The sequence below is a fragment of the Callithrix jacchus genome, chromosome X, assembly GCF_049354715.1.
Source record: "Callithrix jacchus isolate 240 chromosome X, calJac240_pri, whole genome shotgun sequence".
Lineage (NCBI taxonomy): Eukaryota > Metazoa > Chordata > Mammalia > Primates > Cebidae > Callithrix > Callithrix jacchus.
Genome location: NC_133524.1, coordinates 129529561 through 129548186, shown reverse-complemented (window position 1 = coordinate 129548186; position 18626 = coordinate 129529561). Strand labels below are relative to the sequence as shown.

At 39.4% G+C, this 18626-nt stretch overlaps 1 protein-coding gene across 2 annotated transcripts in view; it reads left to right on the top strand.

Moving 5' to 3' along the window:
- The window catches only part of GPC3 (glypican 3), a 465274-nt gene that overhangs the window by 25865 nt on the left and 420783 nt on the right, over window positions 1–18626 (top strand). For both annotated transcript variants that reach the window (XM_008989909.5, XM_002763282.7), the window contains exon 2: window positions 7701–7862. In XM_008989909.5, coding sequence (XP_008988157.2) covers window positions 7701–7862 — 162 coding nt within the window. The remainder of the gene's footprint in view (window positions 1–7700; window positions 7863–18626) is intronic.

Here is an 18626-nt window from a genome sequence, read left to right as displayed (position 1 = left end):
AAGCCTGTAATCCCAGCATTTTGGGAGGCCGAGGCGGGTGGATCACGAGGTCAAGAGATCGAGACCATCCTGGTCAACATGGTGAAACCCCGTCTCTACTAAAAATACAAAAATTAGCTGAGCATGGTGGCACGTGCCTGTAATCCCAGCTACTTAGGAGGCTGAGGCAGGAGAATTACCTGAACCCAGGAGGCGGAGGTTGCGGTGAGCCGAGATTGTGCCATTGCACTCCAGCCTGGGTAACAAGAGTGAAACTCCGTCTCAAAAAAAAAAAAAAAAAAAGTCAACTTTATTGAGATATAATTTACAAACAATAAGATGCACCCAGTTTAAGTGAAGAGTTTGATGAGTTTTGACAAATGTGTACAACCATGTAACTACTACCCTAATTAGAATATAGATTATTTCTTCCATCTCAGAAAATATACTGCATATTTTGTCACATAACCAATATACCAACTTTTACTGTTCTCTAGCTATTATTTTGTGTGAAAGTCTGGTCTCTCAGCATGAATTTATTTTTGGTTTACTTTTAATTAACACATATTGAATATTTACTTTGCATCAAAAAGGCTAAGAGCTTCACATGCATAATCTCACTTAATTTTTGTAATAACTCTATAAGGTAAGTACTGTTGATGATCCCATGTTACAGATAAGGGCAAAAAGTCAGGTAGAGGTTGAATAACCTACCTTTGCTTGTGCAGCTAGCAAATGATAGGGTTAGGATTGAATTATAAGCAACTTGACCTGAGGAGTCATTAGTGTTTTGCTCTTTCCTGCCCACTAGTGCCTGTGATGATGCTAACTTCAAAGCCATTAATGTTGACTTGGAATAAAATCCAATATAACTGACATGTTTAATTAAATTTTTTTTTTTTTGAGACAGAATGTCACTCTGTCACCAAGGCTGGAGTGTAGTGGCACGATCTCGGCTCGCTGCAACCTCTGCCTCCCAGGTTCAAGTAATTCTCCTGCCTCAGACTACTGAGTAGCTGGGATTACAGGCACACGCCACCAGACCCTGGCTAATTTTTTGTATTTTTAGTAGAGACTTGTTTCACCATGTTGGTCAGGCTGATTGCGAACTCCTGACCTCATGATCCACCCACCTTGGCCTCCCACAGTGCTGGGATTATGGGCATGAGCCACCTCGCCTGGGGAACTGACACATTTAAATAGCTCCATACACACTGTTGGCTTTCCTCTTCCAAGTGTGGACAGGGATAAGGCCTGGAATGGGATCTCCAAGTGAATGTGGTAAGCATAGGACTTCATGGCAAAGAGAAGCTGAAGTCCCAGTCCTGGGGAAGGTGGCTAAAGGAAACCAGGAGCAGTCTAAAAGGTCAGATCTTTAAATGGAGCCAACAAAGAGAAAGAAGTGGGCCCAAAAGGAAAGAGTCTGTGATGGAGGTCAAGAAGGCCAAGCCACAGGTAGCCAGGCCTGAAGAGGTCTCCTGACACAAGAGTATGCCTCGGGAGGGAGCCTACTGTGGACCATCTGTGGTTAGACTCTGGGATGGGAGTAATCCCCCAGAGAAAAACTTCCGTAGCTCAAATATCCCCTTTTACGACCTGAAAATGGACCCAATGTGCGAGAAGTTGTCTTAAAATAATTAGTAATAAATTACTTCATAGTCCCTTCAAGTGGAACATCTATTTGTTGTATCTTCAAGATATTTGGAAGTTTTGTTTGTTTTGTTTGGTTTTTGCTTGTTTTTTCTTTTTTTTTCTTCTTATTTTGAGACACTCTGTCACCCAGGGTGGACTGCAGTGGTACAATCTTGGCTTACTGCAACCTCCGCCTCCTGGGTTCAAGTGATTCTCATGCCTCAACCTCTTGAGTAGCTGGGATTACAGGCGTGGGCCACCATGCCTGGCTAATTTTTTTTTTTTTTTTTTTTAGCAGAGATGGGGTTTCACTATGTTGGCTAGGCTGTTGGAAGTTGATTTTTTTTTGGTATTTTAAAATATTTTTCCAAGATCAAAGTTAAGTGTACAGATGTAACATTTTCGGGGTCATCTGCCTCCACTTGATTTTTTTTTTCTTTTTTTTTTGAGATGGAGTTTCTCGTTGCCTAGGCTGGGGTGCAGTGGCATGATATTGCCTCATTGCAACCTCTGCCTCCTGGGTTCAAGTGATTCTCCTGCCTCAGTCTCCCGAGTTTGCTGGGATTACAGGCGCCTACCACCACACCCACGCCCAGCAATTTTTAAAATATTTTTAGTAGAGACAGGGTTTCACCATATTGGGCAGGCTAGTCTCAAACTCCCAACGTTGTGATCCACCTGTCTCAGCCTCCCAAACTGCTGGGATTACAGGCATGAGCCACTGTGTGTCCGGCCCTTTTTTTTTTTTTTTTTTTTTTTGAGACTAGGTCTCACTCTGTTGCGTAGGCTGGAGTGCAGTGGTGCCATCACGGCTTACTGCAGCGTTGACCTCTGAGCCCAAGTCACCCTCCCTCCTCAGCCTCCTGAATAGCTGCGACCACAGGTATGCACTGTCATGCCTGGCTACATTAAAATTTTTTTTAATAGAGACAGAGTCTCACTGTGTTGCCCAGGCTGGTCTCAAACTCCCGGGCTCAAGGGATCCTCCCACCTCAGCCTCCCAAAGTGCTAGAATTATAGGTGTGAGCCACTGTGCCCAGCCTCCACTCCCTCTTCTTAAATACAGACAGACACAAAGTTCCTTATTAGTGTTCTCAGTCTGCAGCCCTCATTAATTCAACACTGTGTGCACAGGGCTGAAAGGCAGTGAAGGAGTATCCCAAAGGAGATGGCAGTCATTCGCTGCTCTTGAGGAACTTACAGTCTAGGGGAGGAGATTATAGTATGAAGGTACTTTTTAATCCTTCAAAATAAATGGGAACTAGCAGCCCTGTAATGACTTCAGTTAATTTTTTTAGTGTCTGGGAATGCAAGTTATTAAGCCCTAAAGAGCTGAACCTTTCTGGCTCATTTGAATAGTCAATTTCTAAGTCTTCTCCTTGTCCCCATTCCAGGCTATATTGCTTGTCTCTATTTCCTTTTCCCAGCTTAATTCCATTTTTTCCAGAAATAAAATAATAATTATAAAGTGAGAACCCCTCTTTGATAGCTGGGATCCACGATTACTTTTCCCTTATATCTAATAAAGGGGTTATTTTTCTTTAGCTTTCCTTTGTCCCTCGTATATTTGAAGAGTGTTTTATTTAGCATGCCTTTTGTAGGTGGCATCTTATTTCTTGAATTTCCCTTTCTGCTTTTAAGCATGCAAGTATGTACCATTTTTTGGCTTATCTCCTAAGTCATCTGCTTTTAGTTTTAGTTTTTCTTCATTCCATTTGGGATTCAGTTCCCAGGTTAATTCCTTGTTTACTTGATGAGGATTCCCTCTAGATTTGTTTTCTGTTTCTTTCTATTTTCTCTATTCTGTTTTGTTTCTTTCGTGCACATGTCCATACATTGAAATGGTTGTATTTTATTATTGTCATTTCATTTTGGCATGTCTAGCTTGCCTAGGCTTCTTTGTTCCTTGTGCTGTCTTGGGATGGGGCTTTCCATAAAAGCTGGTCTGTGAAATTTACTTAATACAAAATATCTTTTCCTTTGGCATGTATTTCTCTCCTTCCTGGTTTGGAAATTCTGAATTCTTAATCAGTTTATGGTTGTTTTATTTCCTTAAATCTATAGCTAACTCTTAGCCCATAGATCAATTGTACCAGTTCACTGATTAACCAAGCAGTAATAACTGGGAGGGAGGATAAATACTGCAACATATCCACTTATATTTGGATATAACATATACCTTTTTTCATGACAACTGACATGTTTTCCCAAAAGTTCTCATTTGAAGTTTTATTCTTTTAAAGATTTTCAGCTTAACTGATTCTTCAGGTGGTAGGAATTTATAAAATGATGAGACTTGACCAACTCGGGGAAGGGACATACTGCATGCAAGCTCTAAATTACTATATGAATTATCATATCAAAGGCAAACCAAACTGGTGTCATGGTAATTCAAAGAGTCATTCCCAGACCCATGTCGGTACATCAGGCAACAATTTGTTACCTTCTAAGATCTGAAACACTCATAGCAGTTCACAGAGAAAAGATCTGAGCCTTTTTATTTTATAACTCCAACTACCTAGAGCTGGTGGGAATAGGACCAGTACCAACAGTCACCCTGCCAAATAAATTAAACCATTCCTGAAAACTGGAAGTCATCCTCAATGCAAATTTAGAAACACATAGGATTTTATCTATAACAATTAATTTTGTGAACTTATTTAAATATGATATTTTAAACATGTACTACTTAGGCATAGGTTTACCAAGAAAGTAAATAAAGCCTTGGTAGATGAACAGGAATTTAGTATGTGAAAGTACCTGCCACATAGGATTTTCCATGTCTACATGTGTGTCTGAACCAGCATTGTTTAAATTTAGATTAGCCACTCTTTCCCAAGGGGACTCTTTCCCTTCTTGGTCCAGTAAACTGTATCAGTTCCTATTCCTAGAATAGCATTACATGTGGTAACTTCATGTAGTAAGAACACAGTGAGCTAGAACTAGCTGTTTCTTTACTTTTTCTGAAGATAATCATAAAGGCTTTAAAGCTTAAACTATATTTAAAATCAGTCTAAGGCTTGTATACGAGATTGCCATTTATAGGAGATAAATCTGAACTCTGTGTCTCCAGACCCCAAATTGTAAGGGTGAAGTGGAGAGTGTGGAGTCAATACCTTCGACCCCAGCAATGATGTCATATGAAGCAAAACTTGATGAATTTCATTCTTAAATTAAGAAAACTTGGACACATAAGTTAAGGACAAGATCAACTGAAATTCCGAAATTCCTAGGGAAATAAGATGTTGTAATAACAATAAATTTTCTGGTGACTTAGGACTAACTAGTCTCCCTCCAATTTTTTGTTTTTGTTTTTGTTTTTTTTTGAGACGGAGTTTCACTCTTGTTACCCAGGCTGGAGTGCAATGGTGTGATCTTGGCTCACCGCAACCTCGGCCTCATGGGTTCAGGCAATTCTCCTGCCTCAGCCTCCTGAGTAGCTGGGATTGCAGGCATGCGCCACCATGCCCAGCTAGTTTTTTGTATTTTCAGTAGAGACGGGGTTTCACCATGTTGACCAGGATGGTCTCGATCTCTTGACCTCGTGATCCACCCGCCTCGGCCTCCCAAAGTGCTGGGATTACAGGCTTGAGCCACTGCACCCGGCCCTCCCTCTGATTTTAAAAAATAAAACACACAATTATTGAAAAGCTGTCTAAAATGTCTGAATATGGTTTCTAGTATGACCTCAGTAAGATTTATTAAAACTTGCTTTTCTGAAGACCTTATAAAACGTTGGGGGTATCATCCTTATATCCCATATACACACTTTTTTTTTTCATTCTACCTTCTTAGGTCGCTTTATTACACTCATTTAGTATGTACTAGATATTTATCTCTGCAAGTCCCTTTAGACAGTGAGCTTCTTTGGAGAAGGGGTTAAATTTCTCTTGTTCAAAGTTGTACCTCCAGTATGTAGTACAGTGCCTGGCATATAGAAGGTATGTTAGACTGAATCCTCTGAGAAGCAAATGCCAATTGGATTCATATCTAATCCAATATGCAATAGACATACAAGGCATTCATTGGGGGAAAACACTTATGAAGGAAAACGAGGAGGGAGCTGAAGGAGGCTGGAAAAGCCATCAGATCATGGTGCAGGAGCAAAGTCCTTTGTATCTTTGCCTTGCTCAGTCATTGGCTGGGAGCAGACCCAGGGAATGTGGCTTAGGCACAGTGTGGTGGTGAATTCAAAGGGCAGCAGCTGGGACCATTAGTCAATACACTCCCCCCAGTAGGAGATCTGAGATGCCCATTTTCACAGCCACAGCAGAAGATCAACAAATGCTAATTCAATAAAGAGTTTGAGTAAGACAGGAGTTGAAGAGAGGAAGATTGGTCTTAATATTCACTGAGCCCTAACATTTGCTAGTATTGGTGGAGGATATAAAATCGGATTCTCACTCACCTCCCTCATCCACATTCTGTATCTCCCTTACTTTACTTTTTAAATCTTGAAAACAAGCCAGGTGCCATGGCTCATGCCTGTAATCCCAGCACTTTGGGAGGCCAAGGTGGGCAGATCACCTGAGGTCAGGAGTTCAAGACCAGCCTGGACAACATGGTGAAACCCTGTCTCTACTAAAAATACAGAAGTTAGCCGGGCATGGTGGTGCACGCCTGTAATCCCTGCTACTCGAGAGCCTGAGGCAGGAGAATCACTTGAACTCGGGAAGCGGAGGTTGCAGTGAGCTGAAATAGTGCCACTGCACTCCAGCCTGGGCAACAAGAGTAAGACTCCATCTCAAAAAAAAAAAATTAAAAACAATGGAAAACTGTATTGAGATATAATTGATGTATAATAAACTGTACATATTTTAAGAGTACAATTGATAATTTTGACATGTGTATATACCCGTGAAACCATCACCACAATCAAATAATGAATATATCCATCATTCCCCAGAGTTTCCCCACTACTCTTTATAAACCCTTCCTCCTACCCTTCCTGCCCACCATCCCTGCTTAACAACCACTGAACTGCTTTCTGTCATTTTAGATTAGTTTCCATTTTCTAGACCTTTATATAGACAGAACTGTAGAGCATGTGCTTTTTGTTTTTATCTGACTTCTTTCACATAGCATAGTGTTTTGAGTTTTGTCTCTGCAGTAGCATGCATCAATGGTTCATTCCTTTTTATGGCTAAATAGAATTTCATTTTATAGATATACCACAGTTTGTTTTCCTTTCCTTACTTTGTTTTACTTTCTCTATAGTATTTATCACCTTTTGACATTATGTATATATTTTTGTTTGTTTGTTGTCTCCCAGAATGTAAGCTCCATGAAGACTGGGACTCTGTATACTGTTACAGCCACAGTGCGTGGCATATAGTAGGCACCTAATAAGTATTTGTTGAATGACTTGTATCTTGCTTCAGACCTTTAGTTAAAACAACAACACAGCTTTGATATGATGTTGATGTTTTGATCATTTATCCTGGAAAGCAATATTGGGTTGGCCAGAGACATACATTTCAATTGGAAGTCATAGCTGGAATTTTGAGAATTGTTTCTTGGCTGTCTTCTCATTCATATATTATAATCAGGAAAAATCAGTTATAGGAGTGAAGACTGATCTTTTAAAAGACAAATTGTTCTTAATATTCACTGAGCCCTAACATTTGCTAGTATTGGTGGAGGATATAAAATCTGATTCTCACTCACCTCCCTCATCCACATTCTGTATCTCCCTTACATTACTTTTTAAACCTTGAAAACAAGCCAGATGCCATGGCTCATGCCTGTAATCCCAGCACTTTGGGATTATATAAATACCGGTGTTCAATGATGTGTTTTTGCTGCTATAAATTAGTTTATGCAGAATTTATGAGTCAAATCTAGGCAATTAATTCTCATGGTTTTTCAAAAATAGTCAGTCATAAGGACAATTGGGAGAAAGCAGGGATTAGTTAAGATGAAACACTAATTTTAAATAATTAAAATTTTACTGTATATCAGAAGAAATGGATGTTTGCTCTGTTTGCCATGTGTGAGTGTGTGTGTGTTGGGGGTGTGTGGGTGTTGGTGTGTGTGTGAGAGGGAGAGAGATCCTGCTTACTGAAACATGAAAACCTTGTTTGTTTCAGGATCAGATTTGCAAGTATGTCTCCCTAAGGGCCCAACGTGCTGCTCAAGGAAGATGGAAGAAAAATACCAACTAACAGCCCGATTGAACATGGAACAGCTGCTTCAGTCTGCGAGTATGGAGCTCAAGTTCTTAATTATTCAGAATGCTGCAGTTTTCCAAGGTGAGTTCTGGGGATCATTTTAGATGTGCTGCTCAATGGCATCATTATTTGGGCACAAGGCTTTCAAGTGCTAAGTATAATTTATAAATTACCATTCCAGCATTAATGCTTGATATTAAAAACCTCCCAGTGAGAGATTCTGGTTAAACAAAACAAAACAAAACACATTTTCAGAGAAGCTTCATTTCAATCTTTGGAAAGGTGGGTATTATCAAAAAATCGTTGTCCAAGGACATTATGTTTACCTGTATATAAAGATTATAAATCTCTACAGAAAGAATAAATAATATTTTCTCACAGCTTGATTAAAAAACAAACAAACAAAAAACTTTCCTTAAATACTGAGCCTAGTTTTCTCCAGAAATGAGTTAGATGCTTGTGGGACACATGTGAACTCCTTCTGACCACTAGGACCATTTCCATTTAAGAGGGAGACACTGGCTTGTTGGCTCAACATTTTCCCATTTGTGTGAGTGGTGACCTCTCCTCTCTTTGTGACTTTCACTTCTTACCATGTCTGTGAATGATTGTGAAAGAAGCTGTTGTGGCATTGCCAGAATGGGTAGGAAATGACACTTCTCCTTGCTAACTCTAGGACTATCATAGCAGGATGGGGAGTACGTCCCTCAATTCTAACACCCAGCTAGGAAGATGATGGAGGTGGTGGTGGTAGTGGTGATAGCAAGCACTTATATGGCACTATATACTAGGTACTCTTTTAAGTGGTTTACGTATATTAATTCATCTTTTTTTTTGAGGCAGAGTCTTTCTCTGTCGCCCAGGCTGGAGTGTGGTGGCTCAACCTTGGCTTACTGCAACCTCCACCTCCTAGGTTCAACCGATTCTCCTGCCTCAGACTCCTGAGTAGCTGGGATTATAGGAACCCGCCACCACGCCCGGCTAATTTTTGTTTGTATTTTTAGTGGAGACAGGATTTCACCATGTTGGCCAGGCTGGTTTTGAACTCCTTACCTCAAGTGATCTGCCTGCCTCAGCCTCCCAAAGTGCTAGGATTACAGGCACGAGCCACCATGCCCGACCATATATTAATTCATTTAATCCTCACATTATAATTATGAGTGATTATTAGTAGCCTTATTTTGTTGATGGAAATCTAAGGCACAGAATGATTAAGTAACTTGTTCAAGGCCACAGAATTAATAAATAAATGGCGAAGGCAAGATCTGAACCCAGGTGGCATGGCTCTTAGAGTCTATTCTTTTAACTCTCCCCATTGGCTGTCTCTTGTGACTGGGAAAACTAATTATGGATATTCACAATTAATTAATTAATTAACTATCAGGTTTTCTTCTATCCCTCCTCAAGCAGACGGAATCAGCTGCTTTTTTCTTGCCTCACCAAGAGAGGATCAGGGTCAGATAGAAAGATAGCACTTCTGACTGACATTGCAAAGCTTGACATTTATGGCACTGTTACAAGAATTAACCTCTTTGAATTGTAAGGTAGGTTGATTATAGCTTATTTTGTGTAATACAATGAAATCATTAGAATTAGCTAAGAAAATCATTCAGATTAGTCAATAAAGGCTACATTCACAACAGTTTCTTGGGTCAAAGTCTTCGGGGATGTTAGGTTGATTACGTGAAGTATCATATAAGCCTGAGGTATTTGTTAACGTATTTGTGCAGTCAGACTCTTGTGAAGAGTTTGTTGAGACTAATGATTTGGTGATAGAATGAATAATTTAGGCAGATTTTAAAAATACATGTAGCGTTCATGAACTTCTTAGATTGGTTTTAGAGTTGATCTATTGGATAAAAGTGGGGTGATAAGAAATGATGTGACATGAGAATTGAGTTGAAGCAGAGAGCTGAATCTTACTCTTTGGGGCATCGTCCGTTTTTAGAACAGAGTATTAGTGATTTGTTTAATTCCCAGAATAACCAAGCTCACAGATATTACCTTACAATCCTTGTCTAGCTGGAGGGGAGTGGTAGAGTGATCATACTGGTATTTTAATATGCGCAGTAGCTGACATGGCTATCTATCTGAGGGCCCCAGTTGTCAGCATTTACATCTCTGTCCAGTTCTGCACTTTGCATACTGTGTTTTCTCTCTCTGGAAAATCATGAGACTAGGAGAGAAAAGAAGTACTGACAAGATTTTGGTTGGATTAGCGTCCAGATAAGCCTGCTATAGCTTGGAGGCTGAATACTAGTCCTGTGAACAGAGTATAGAAAATGAGGACAGCATCTACTAATTGTATCTCTCTCTTGCTTTCTATCTCTCTTTCACCTACACACATACGCACATACACACACACTTTCTTTCTTGAATTGTGGGAATAGACAGAAGGTCAACCCTAGCAAAGGAACATGGAGACAATGAAATGATGCCTGAGCTCATTATTGCTAGTGCCCTCTACTTTGTCACCATCTGTACTCATTATTTATCTTGTTTCACTCCCTCCTCTCATTCTTTTCCTGCCTCACTTTTAGAAAAAATAAACCGCACAAATAAAAATAAACCATGGTCCTAGACCTCAAGGCACTTGTACAATGTTTCAGAAGACATTGCCCCTAAATCCTTCTGTAACAAACATTTTGAGAGACAAGACTTCAAACGAGACCACTACAAGATGATGTATTATTAATTGCTAAGAAAAAGAAAGCATCCACTTCTTTTTTTCTTATGACCGTTTATTATTCCAATGAATTGAAATTAGGAGACACGATTGTTTTCCTCCTAAAATACATCCCCTCCTCAATATTCTGGTAGGCCAAATTAGTGAGAAAACCACCCCAATACTTGACTCGTATGAAATTTGATGTGACAGCTTTTGCTAGCTATTTTCTCCATCACATGAAGTTGAAGAAAGCTCATCTTGATCTTGGCTTAGATCCACAATCTCTTTAGCATTCCTTCACTAGTCCACATTGGGGGTATTTAAGCAGTGAGTGCTTTCTGCAAAAATATGTGCACAGTTCCACGAGTAATCCTTACTGCCTCGATTTGGATTTTATGTCTTCATTTGCAGGAAGCCTTTGCCCTCATAAATGAGCCTGGGGCCCTTTGCTACAGTGGTTGGAGTACTCTATTGCTAATGTTGTTTTGATAATGATTGAAGCATTTAAAAAAGTTGTTCTTTATTTTCAATCTTTGCATTGCCTCGTTTCCTAAATTTAATTTACTTAGATGTGCTTAGTAAAATGGGGCAGCACAATCGTTTTTTGTTTCCGCTTAATTAATTCTTTCTGAAAAACTACACTAAAAGTAGATTTTCCTTTCTCTTTTTCTGTTTCTTCTCCTGTACCTTAAAATAATTATGATGATAATAATAGTGCTTTCTATACGATGCTGACTTTTACATGATTATCTCATTTAATTTTCCCAACAGACCTACAAGGTCTGTACTGTAATTATTTCCATTTTACAGATGAGGAAACTCATTGATGCCACAGCTTCTTCTGAGCCGTCATGTCACATGACTTTCCTTGTTCTTAGTGTGCTTGAGGTAAAACAAAATTGAGAAGTTGGATTTGTGAATCTTGTGAAGAAAAATGGAATAGAATTCTGAAATTTTCATCATCTCACTACCACGTCTATACCTTCTAGCCTTGAGTTCTATTTTCTTTGTAGAATTTTATTCTGATTTTCAGCCTTGTACTATCAAGAAATATTTGGAGTACATCCAGGTTTTTCTAGATGTTGTATGATTCTAGTCTTTCCCAAGGTACCACTGACTCTGAGTGATAACAAACTCTTTTATACGCGGCAATACCTTGCTTTTTCTGGAAGTTGCCTATCCCACAACTTGAACTCTCCTTATCAGAGAGGAAAAATAGTGGTTACGCAGGAAAACATCTCATCTGGAAGGTCTTTAGGTCCTTGCTTAGAGCCTACTACTGTTCCATGTTTATGCGTAGTCTTTAGACATTTGATTTTCTGGCTTTCTAGTCAGTAATAGAGAAGCAGTTAAATAGAAGGTGGTGGAAGGCTGCTAGGGGAAGGTACATATGAGCAGCAAGAAGTTATAAGCAGCATTAAGGGTGGGGGACCTAAAAGTAGACTTACGAACTCACTAAATGTGGCAGTTGGAGACATTTAATAGAGGACCATACTGCTACATGCCACAGTGGCTCCTGTATTACATTAGGTCCAAGTGACGTTCACAATGATGGTTACAAGTAAATCAGGAAAGTTCAACTTACGTTCACTGTCTTTTTCTTAATATTTCTGTTTTAAATGGCTAAAATGAATTTTTTCAGTGCTTAAGATCACTGAAAGAAACAATGGACTTAGAGTCAGAAAATCTAAGTGCAAATTCTAGATCTGCATTTATAAGCTTTATAGTTTGGGGCAGTTATTTAGACTCCAGTAGCCTCAGTTTTCTTATCTGCAAAATGGGGATAAAAATTGCAGTCCTGCTTACTTTTGTAAAGTAGAAATCATGAATGTGAAAGTGTCTTGAAAACTCTAAAACACTATATGCATGCATTATCTAGACAGCTCATTTATGTGCACTACTTCACCCCAGGTGGTGCCAAATAAATGATGCATTATCATTACAGACATTAACCTCAACAAGGCTGGAGTTCATGATGTACTCTAACAACTTTTGCCACATATAGATGATATATATGCAAACAGCTCCAGTGCACAGGCGAAAGCGTATTTAGACAAAAGACTCTTTGAGAAAGGGGTTTATTTTATGCATGCTTGGATGTGAAGCTGTACTGTTTGAAGTGTCAATACTGCCAGGAGCAATCCTTTTTTCAGCTTCCTGAAGCTTCCCTTCTGGCTAGTATCTGGTATATTTCGTATACGAATAAGTGGCTCAATCAGGAAGGGTTTGTTGGTTCAGGCCATATTTTAATTGCATTTTTTGGTCCACACTATTATGGCAGAGAGGAGGAAAAGGTGAGTATATGGGAATATATGTCTGGAGACCTTCAGTTGATCCTCATTCAGTATTGGCAAACTTGCTTTCTTCTACCTGCTTTCTGTGGAGATAAAAAAGACATCTCTGCATGGGGGGCAGGGTGGTGTTTCTGTGCCTCTTCTGTTGTTTCTCTCCCTTATTTTCTGTTTCCATCAGCTCTTGGCAGTTTTTAGACCTTTTCTGTCAGATTCCTGTCTCTCCCACTCCCCCTAAATAAAATTGACCTTGGTTCGAATACCCTTTTACGTCAGCTCACAGCAATTTCTCCAGTCATTTCTGCTTGAAATAACTGTTTAGGGACATTATTCAAGCAAAGCTTTTTTCCTTCACAGTTAATATGTGACTCAATAATTGCTTGAATGTTGATAAACATGTTTTTGAGATGCAATCATTTGCTAATTTAGGTTTTATTATGTAGTGGGGGTTTTAAGTGAGTACTGAGCCATTTTTCTCCATTTCACAATTCTTTCCCCCTGACTAGCCTGACAGTTCAGCCCACACTCCAGCTCTGTGCAGGCTGAGCCCCATTGCATCCCCAACTCTAACTGGCTGCCAGTCTCTCACAACGCTTTTTTGGTTAAAAATAATGTATGGGAGAGAATAATTACCTTGATATAAACATCAATTTGCCAGTGCTAAATATAATAGCATTAAACCGAATAGAAGAATTTTAGGAACGCAAACCATGACCATGAGTGAAGTGATATATCCTCAAAAATGTAAATTATTAATCACACGGCTCATCTGTAGAGCAAAGCTCTAGTAATCCCATTATAAAAGGGTGAATTTCTCATCAGAGCCCAGAAGATGCTGGCTTTAATTAGTGGACTTCTATGGCACCAACTCAAAGGCATATTTTGGTTACAAAGTTTTTAAAACTGTAATTCTTTAATTATTAGGGCCATTGGAAAAACAACTGGAAACTGAGTGTTTAAAGCCAGTTCACTTTTAAAGTAAAAACTTTTGAGTTCAATTCAATCTTAAAATTCTGTGGCTCCAGTAGAGCCAGAGGCTGGGGGAGTTACAAACCTTTCTTGGGCCCTCTATTGATTTAGAAGTCAGTCATTAGGCTGAAAACTGTTTAATGAAAAGAGCTTAGAAAAACGACTCAGTGTGCAGCCAGGACTATTCTGAGGCCAACCATGAGGTGAGGAGATCATGCAGATTAACTCTTTTACCCCAGCCCATCACCCTTGATTTAACAGGGCTCTGAACTCACCTTCTCTTGCCGTCATCGTCACTGCTCACCTTTATCACTAGTGGGCTCAACAAAGCACAGTAAAGGACATTGTTCCTGCCCTCTAGAAGCTTCCAGGAGAAACACCACTTTTGCCTAGAGTGCTTACTCTCCACCTCCCCGCACCAACATGGATCTGTTTACTTTCTGAAAACATACATTCCTCCTCCTCTTTCTGTCTCACTGAGTTGCAGTGCCTGATACTGGACTAATGAAGCATATGTTTGAGAGATTTGAATTCTCCTGTCAGTAGAATGGAGGTAGAAACAGTTTACCTCTAAACTGGAAGTGGTAACATAGAAATTAAAAGTCCCTTTCCTTCTATTGACTGTGAGATGCTTCCAGAGGCTGAGGCACCTGTTTGTCTCCTTTTCCTTTATTGCACTTTTTGTCACCAGGTCTCATTTCTTCCTGCGTACTTCCTCATGTCATTTTCCTACATTCCATTCCCCTTTGTCCTCTATGGGTCACAGTCGTCTCATTTATCGTATGCAAATGCCTTCTGATTTTAGTTCATCTCTGATTTCAGTTCCAGGCTCCATCAGCTCACATCTAGACTACCAGCAAATGCACACCTGGGTTTCATGCCTTTAGTCTCCCTTGCTTCCTGGTTCACCAATGGAGTGTAATGATTAAGAGTGTAGGTCTAGGGGGCATTTTGGCAGGGTTTGAAGGAGTCTGGGTGAGGGTAGGCAGGCCGGTGTGGAGAGAAGAAAGTGGAGGGCTTGGGTGAAGATTAGAAACCTCCTCTCTGAACATGTACTGCATCGGATAGAGATGAATGAGAAGTTTCCTGTTCCAAAGTGTTTTACTTATATTATCTCATTTGAATCTCACAACAACCCTAGGAGGTGGGTACTTTCATTAGCCTCATTTGACCACGGACAAAATAGAGGCTTAAAGAGATTAGGTGACTTATTCAAACTAGCAACCCAATAGATGGCAGAGACAAGAATTGAACACAGCAAGTACAGCTCCCCAGCCTGTGCCCTTAAAACAGTGCTATATGTGTTATATAACTGCCATGGATTTTGTCTCATAGTCATAGGTGGTCTCCTCAATTCTAGCTTTCTTCCTTGCAAGGGAACTTTATTGTATTTAATTTAAAAACCTTTGGCTGAGCAAGTGGCTAGCATGTCTAAAGGCAGTTACTGTGGGGGACTCAAAGAGAAAAACTACCTCATACCTACCTTCAAGTAGATCAAAATTCAGAAACCAAGACATTTGTATACAAATAACTTGGGTACAAGGCATCTTAAGAGAAATGTACGAAAAACCTTAGCAGTTTTCTAAGGGGACTAGAGGTGAATCCAGGTTTTGTAGAGCTCAAAGCTTATATATTGGAGGACCTTCTTTAAGAAAAAGAAGACAAAATAAAAAATACTAAATGGCCATGGCTATTCTGTGAGTGTGTGTACAAATGTGGGGTCTCTGTAGCTTAAGTTTCATTGTTTAAAAGAAAATACTTTTTTTTTTTTTTTTGAGCTGGAGTCTCACTCTGTCACCCAGGCTGGAGTACAGTGGCCTGATCTTGGCTTACTGCAACCTCTGCCTCCTGGGTTCAGGTGATTCTCCTGCCTTGGCCTCCTGAGTGGCTGGGATTACAGGTGCCTGCCATCATGCCTGGGTAATTTTTGTATGAAAATTCACTTTTTAATGATAGGGTTGGAAAAGATTAACTCCAGTCAGAGGGTAGAGGTTCTTGGAAGAGATTGCCTGTATGAATTCTCCAGATAGTCATGCTGTTGATCAAAGAGAAGAGATGAGGGAATTGGGTAAATCAGTACACATCTTTTTCTCAATTAAACTCAAACTGAAATTATTATTATTATTTTTTGAGATAGGGTCTCACTCTGTTACCCAGGCTGGAGTGCAGTGGCATTATCTTGGCTCACTGCAGTCTCCACCTCCCGGGCTCAAGGGATCCTCCGACCTCAGCCTCCTGAGTAGCTGGGACTACAGGAATGTACCACCACACTCAGCTAAGTTTTGTATTTTTTGTAGAAATGGGGTTTTGCCATATTGCCTTGACTGGTCTCAAATTCCTGGGCTCGAGCAATCTGCCTGCCTTGGCTTCCCAAAGTGCTGAAATTAGAGGTGTGAGCCACCATGCCTCGCCAAATTCAAATTATGAATTGCCTGTTAGATACTAGCCTTTCTGGACTCCTTGGCTATGCTTATAGTCTATCACTTAGACTCCTTCTTGAAAGGGCCAAACACCTAGGAGGCAGCAAGGGGCATAGTGTGATGGCCATGTGGTCTGGCTTCAGGCAGGCTGGTGTCTAAGTCCTAATTCTGCCCTTTCCTCTCTTTGTGACCAAGGGCAGGCCACTTCTCTCTGAGCCATTCATTAAAGAAAATTAAATCAGATTAGTGCTGTGAAGAACTCAGCTCTATTGTGGCCTGTAGGAATCAAATACACAGTAGCCATTGCTTATATTATTCCCTCTTGTGCATTTATAAGCATAATTATGTCTGAAATATAGTATCTTTGCTTTACAGTAATGAATGTCACGTATCTGGCACTTAGACATTTTAAGATCCTTTTTTATGTTTTAGTATAATTATAATTAATGTCAAAATGCTCTAAATACACACTCATAATCCTATCACTCAGAGATAACCACTTGTAACATTTTTATGTGTTTTCTTCTTTACCTCCTCTGTGTGTATGTGTATATTTTAAACCCTACAGTATACAGTTTCTAAATGGTCCCCTAGTGGTCTGAATGACTTAATGTAACCTCTAGATCTAACCAGCAAAGGGAGACTGATTCCATTGGATTACATTAGGAGAGGAAGGAAAACAAAACTGTTGAAAGGAAATTGGAATGCTTACGGCACTCCCCTCCTTTGGTCAAAATTCTTTAGCATTACTTCTGAACCCAATTAACTGAAATGTCATAATTGGATTGCATTTCTTCCTCTTCTGGGAACCTGTGCTTTTCTTTTCTAGCACTCATCAGGTTGCAGTGGTACATGACTATGTATGCTTCTTTGATTAACATGGGTGTCCTTTACTAAAGAATGGACCTTCTGTGGATAGGCCTTTTGTCTATTCTACCATATCCCTCTGTCTCCAGATGAGACAGTAAACTCTCAGTCGATGTTTGAATGAACACATATACATGCACACATACACTCTCACACAAAATTAAAATAAATAGTATTGATAGAAATAGATTTCTGACTGTTCCCCTTCCCCTGCAATAACTTCCAGTATGACCAAACAGAAAAGAAAAGATAGATCCTGTTGCATGCAGCATTTACTTCTAGGTTTTAAAAGCTGCTCAGATATAAGATCTTAAAAGTCTGGATAATGGGGTTTTGCTTGCCCATTGAGATGGAACATCTATTTCTCTAAGCCTCTGCCTCAGCTTCTGGCCTCATCACTCTGAGGCTTGCTGGATGTCTTTTCTTCCAGGATGACCTAGGCTCTTCCCAGAACATTGTGAACTCTAAGATTCAGTGCCACAGATTTGCACCTTGTGAACAAGAATCATGAGAATGGTGACATCTGTCACCTTGTCAAAACACATTCTTTTGTGTCCAGCACCCTTTCACAAGGACCTGAAGGGAAGAGAAGCTTGCTTTTCTTGAAAGACTTGTGGCAAGCAGACATACTTGTATTTATTTTAATTTTGCCAGCTTCCCTTCAAAAAGGTGGTATTAATCCCATAAGGAAACTAAAACTAAGAGAGTTTGGTAAAGTAGGCAAGGTAACCCAATGCTAAATAGTTGAGTTGCTAGACCTGTGACTGCTGAATTTAAATCGTGCTATTCTCCTCTATTGCTATGTGTTCTCTCTCAATAGTGTTGCTAGTGCCTCAAATCTGGAGACTATTCACATAATCTTACCTTTCCTTAGAGTTTTATATTTGATATTTTAGTGGAAGGCACAGTGGCGGAACAGATAGTCTTTTGAGTCCAATAGTCCTGTATTCACATATTCTTGTTGCTCACTAGTTATGTAACCCTGTTTTACAAAATGAGGATAATAATTACAACCTTACAGCACTGCCGTGAAAGCAAGCCATATATTATGTCAAACATTTACCATATTGTTTGGTATAGAATAGGTGCTTAATAAATGGCAACTGTTGATACTCTTCTAAGTTAAAAATTAAGGTTCTCATTCTTTCTTATATCTGTTTATAGTTGTTTGTCTTTTATCAACTTTAATCAGTTGGAATTTGACATGGGTATGGGAATTTGATTAGACATAGGTAGGACTAAGGTTGACAAATTAAAAAAGGACTTGTCAAATAAATGAATAGTTTAAACAGAATTGTAGGGAGGAACTATTACCTGATTTAAAAGAACAATTTTTAAAATAAACTTTTTAGTCTGCATTAAAAAAATCAATAATCATAGGTTCATTGAAAAGTATTCTTGTCTATTTGTTAAGACAGATTTCTAGAAACCAGTGGATTATTTAATCATTCCTGATTATGTGAGACCTTGAAAGTAATAGAGAAGTATTTATTTCAGGGTAATCTTTTTTAAAAACAAGTTTTTACTACACAAATAAGTATTTCTTTTTTAATTAGAGAAAATGAAAAAAACACAAAGAAATAAAAAAGTGGAAAATAAAATGATCCTGAGTCTATCCACGAGGGGATAA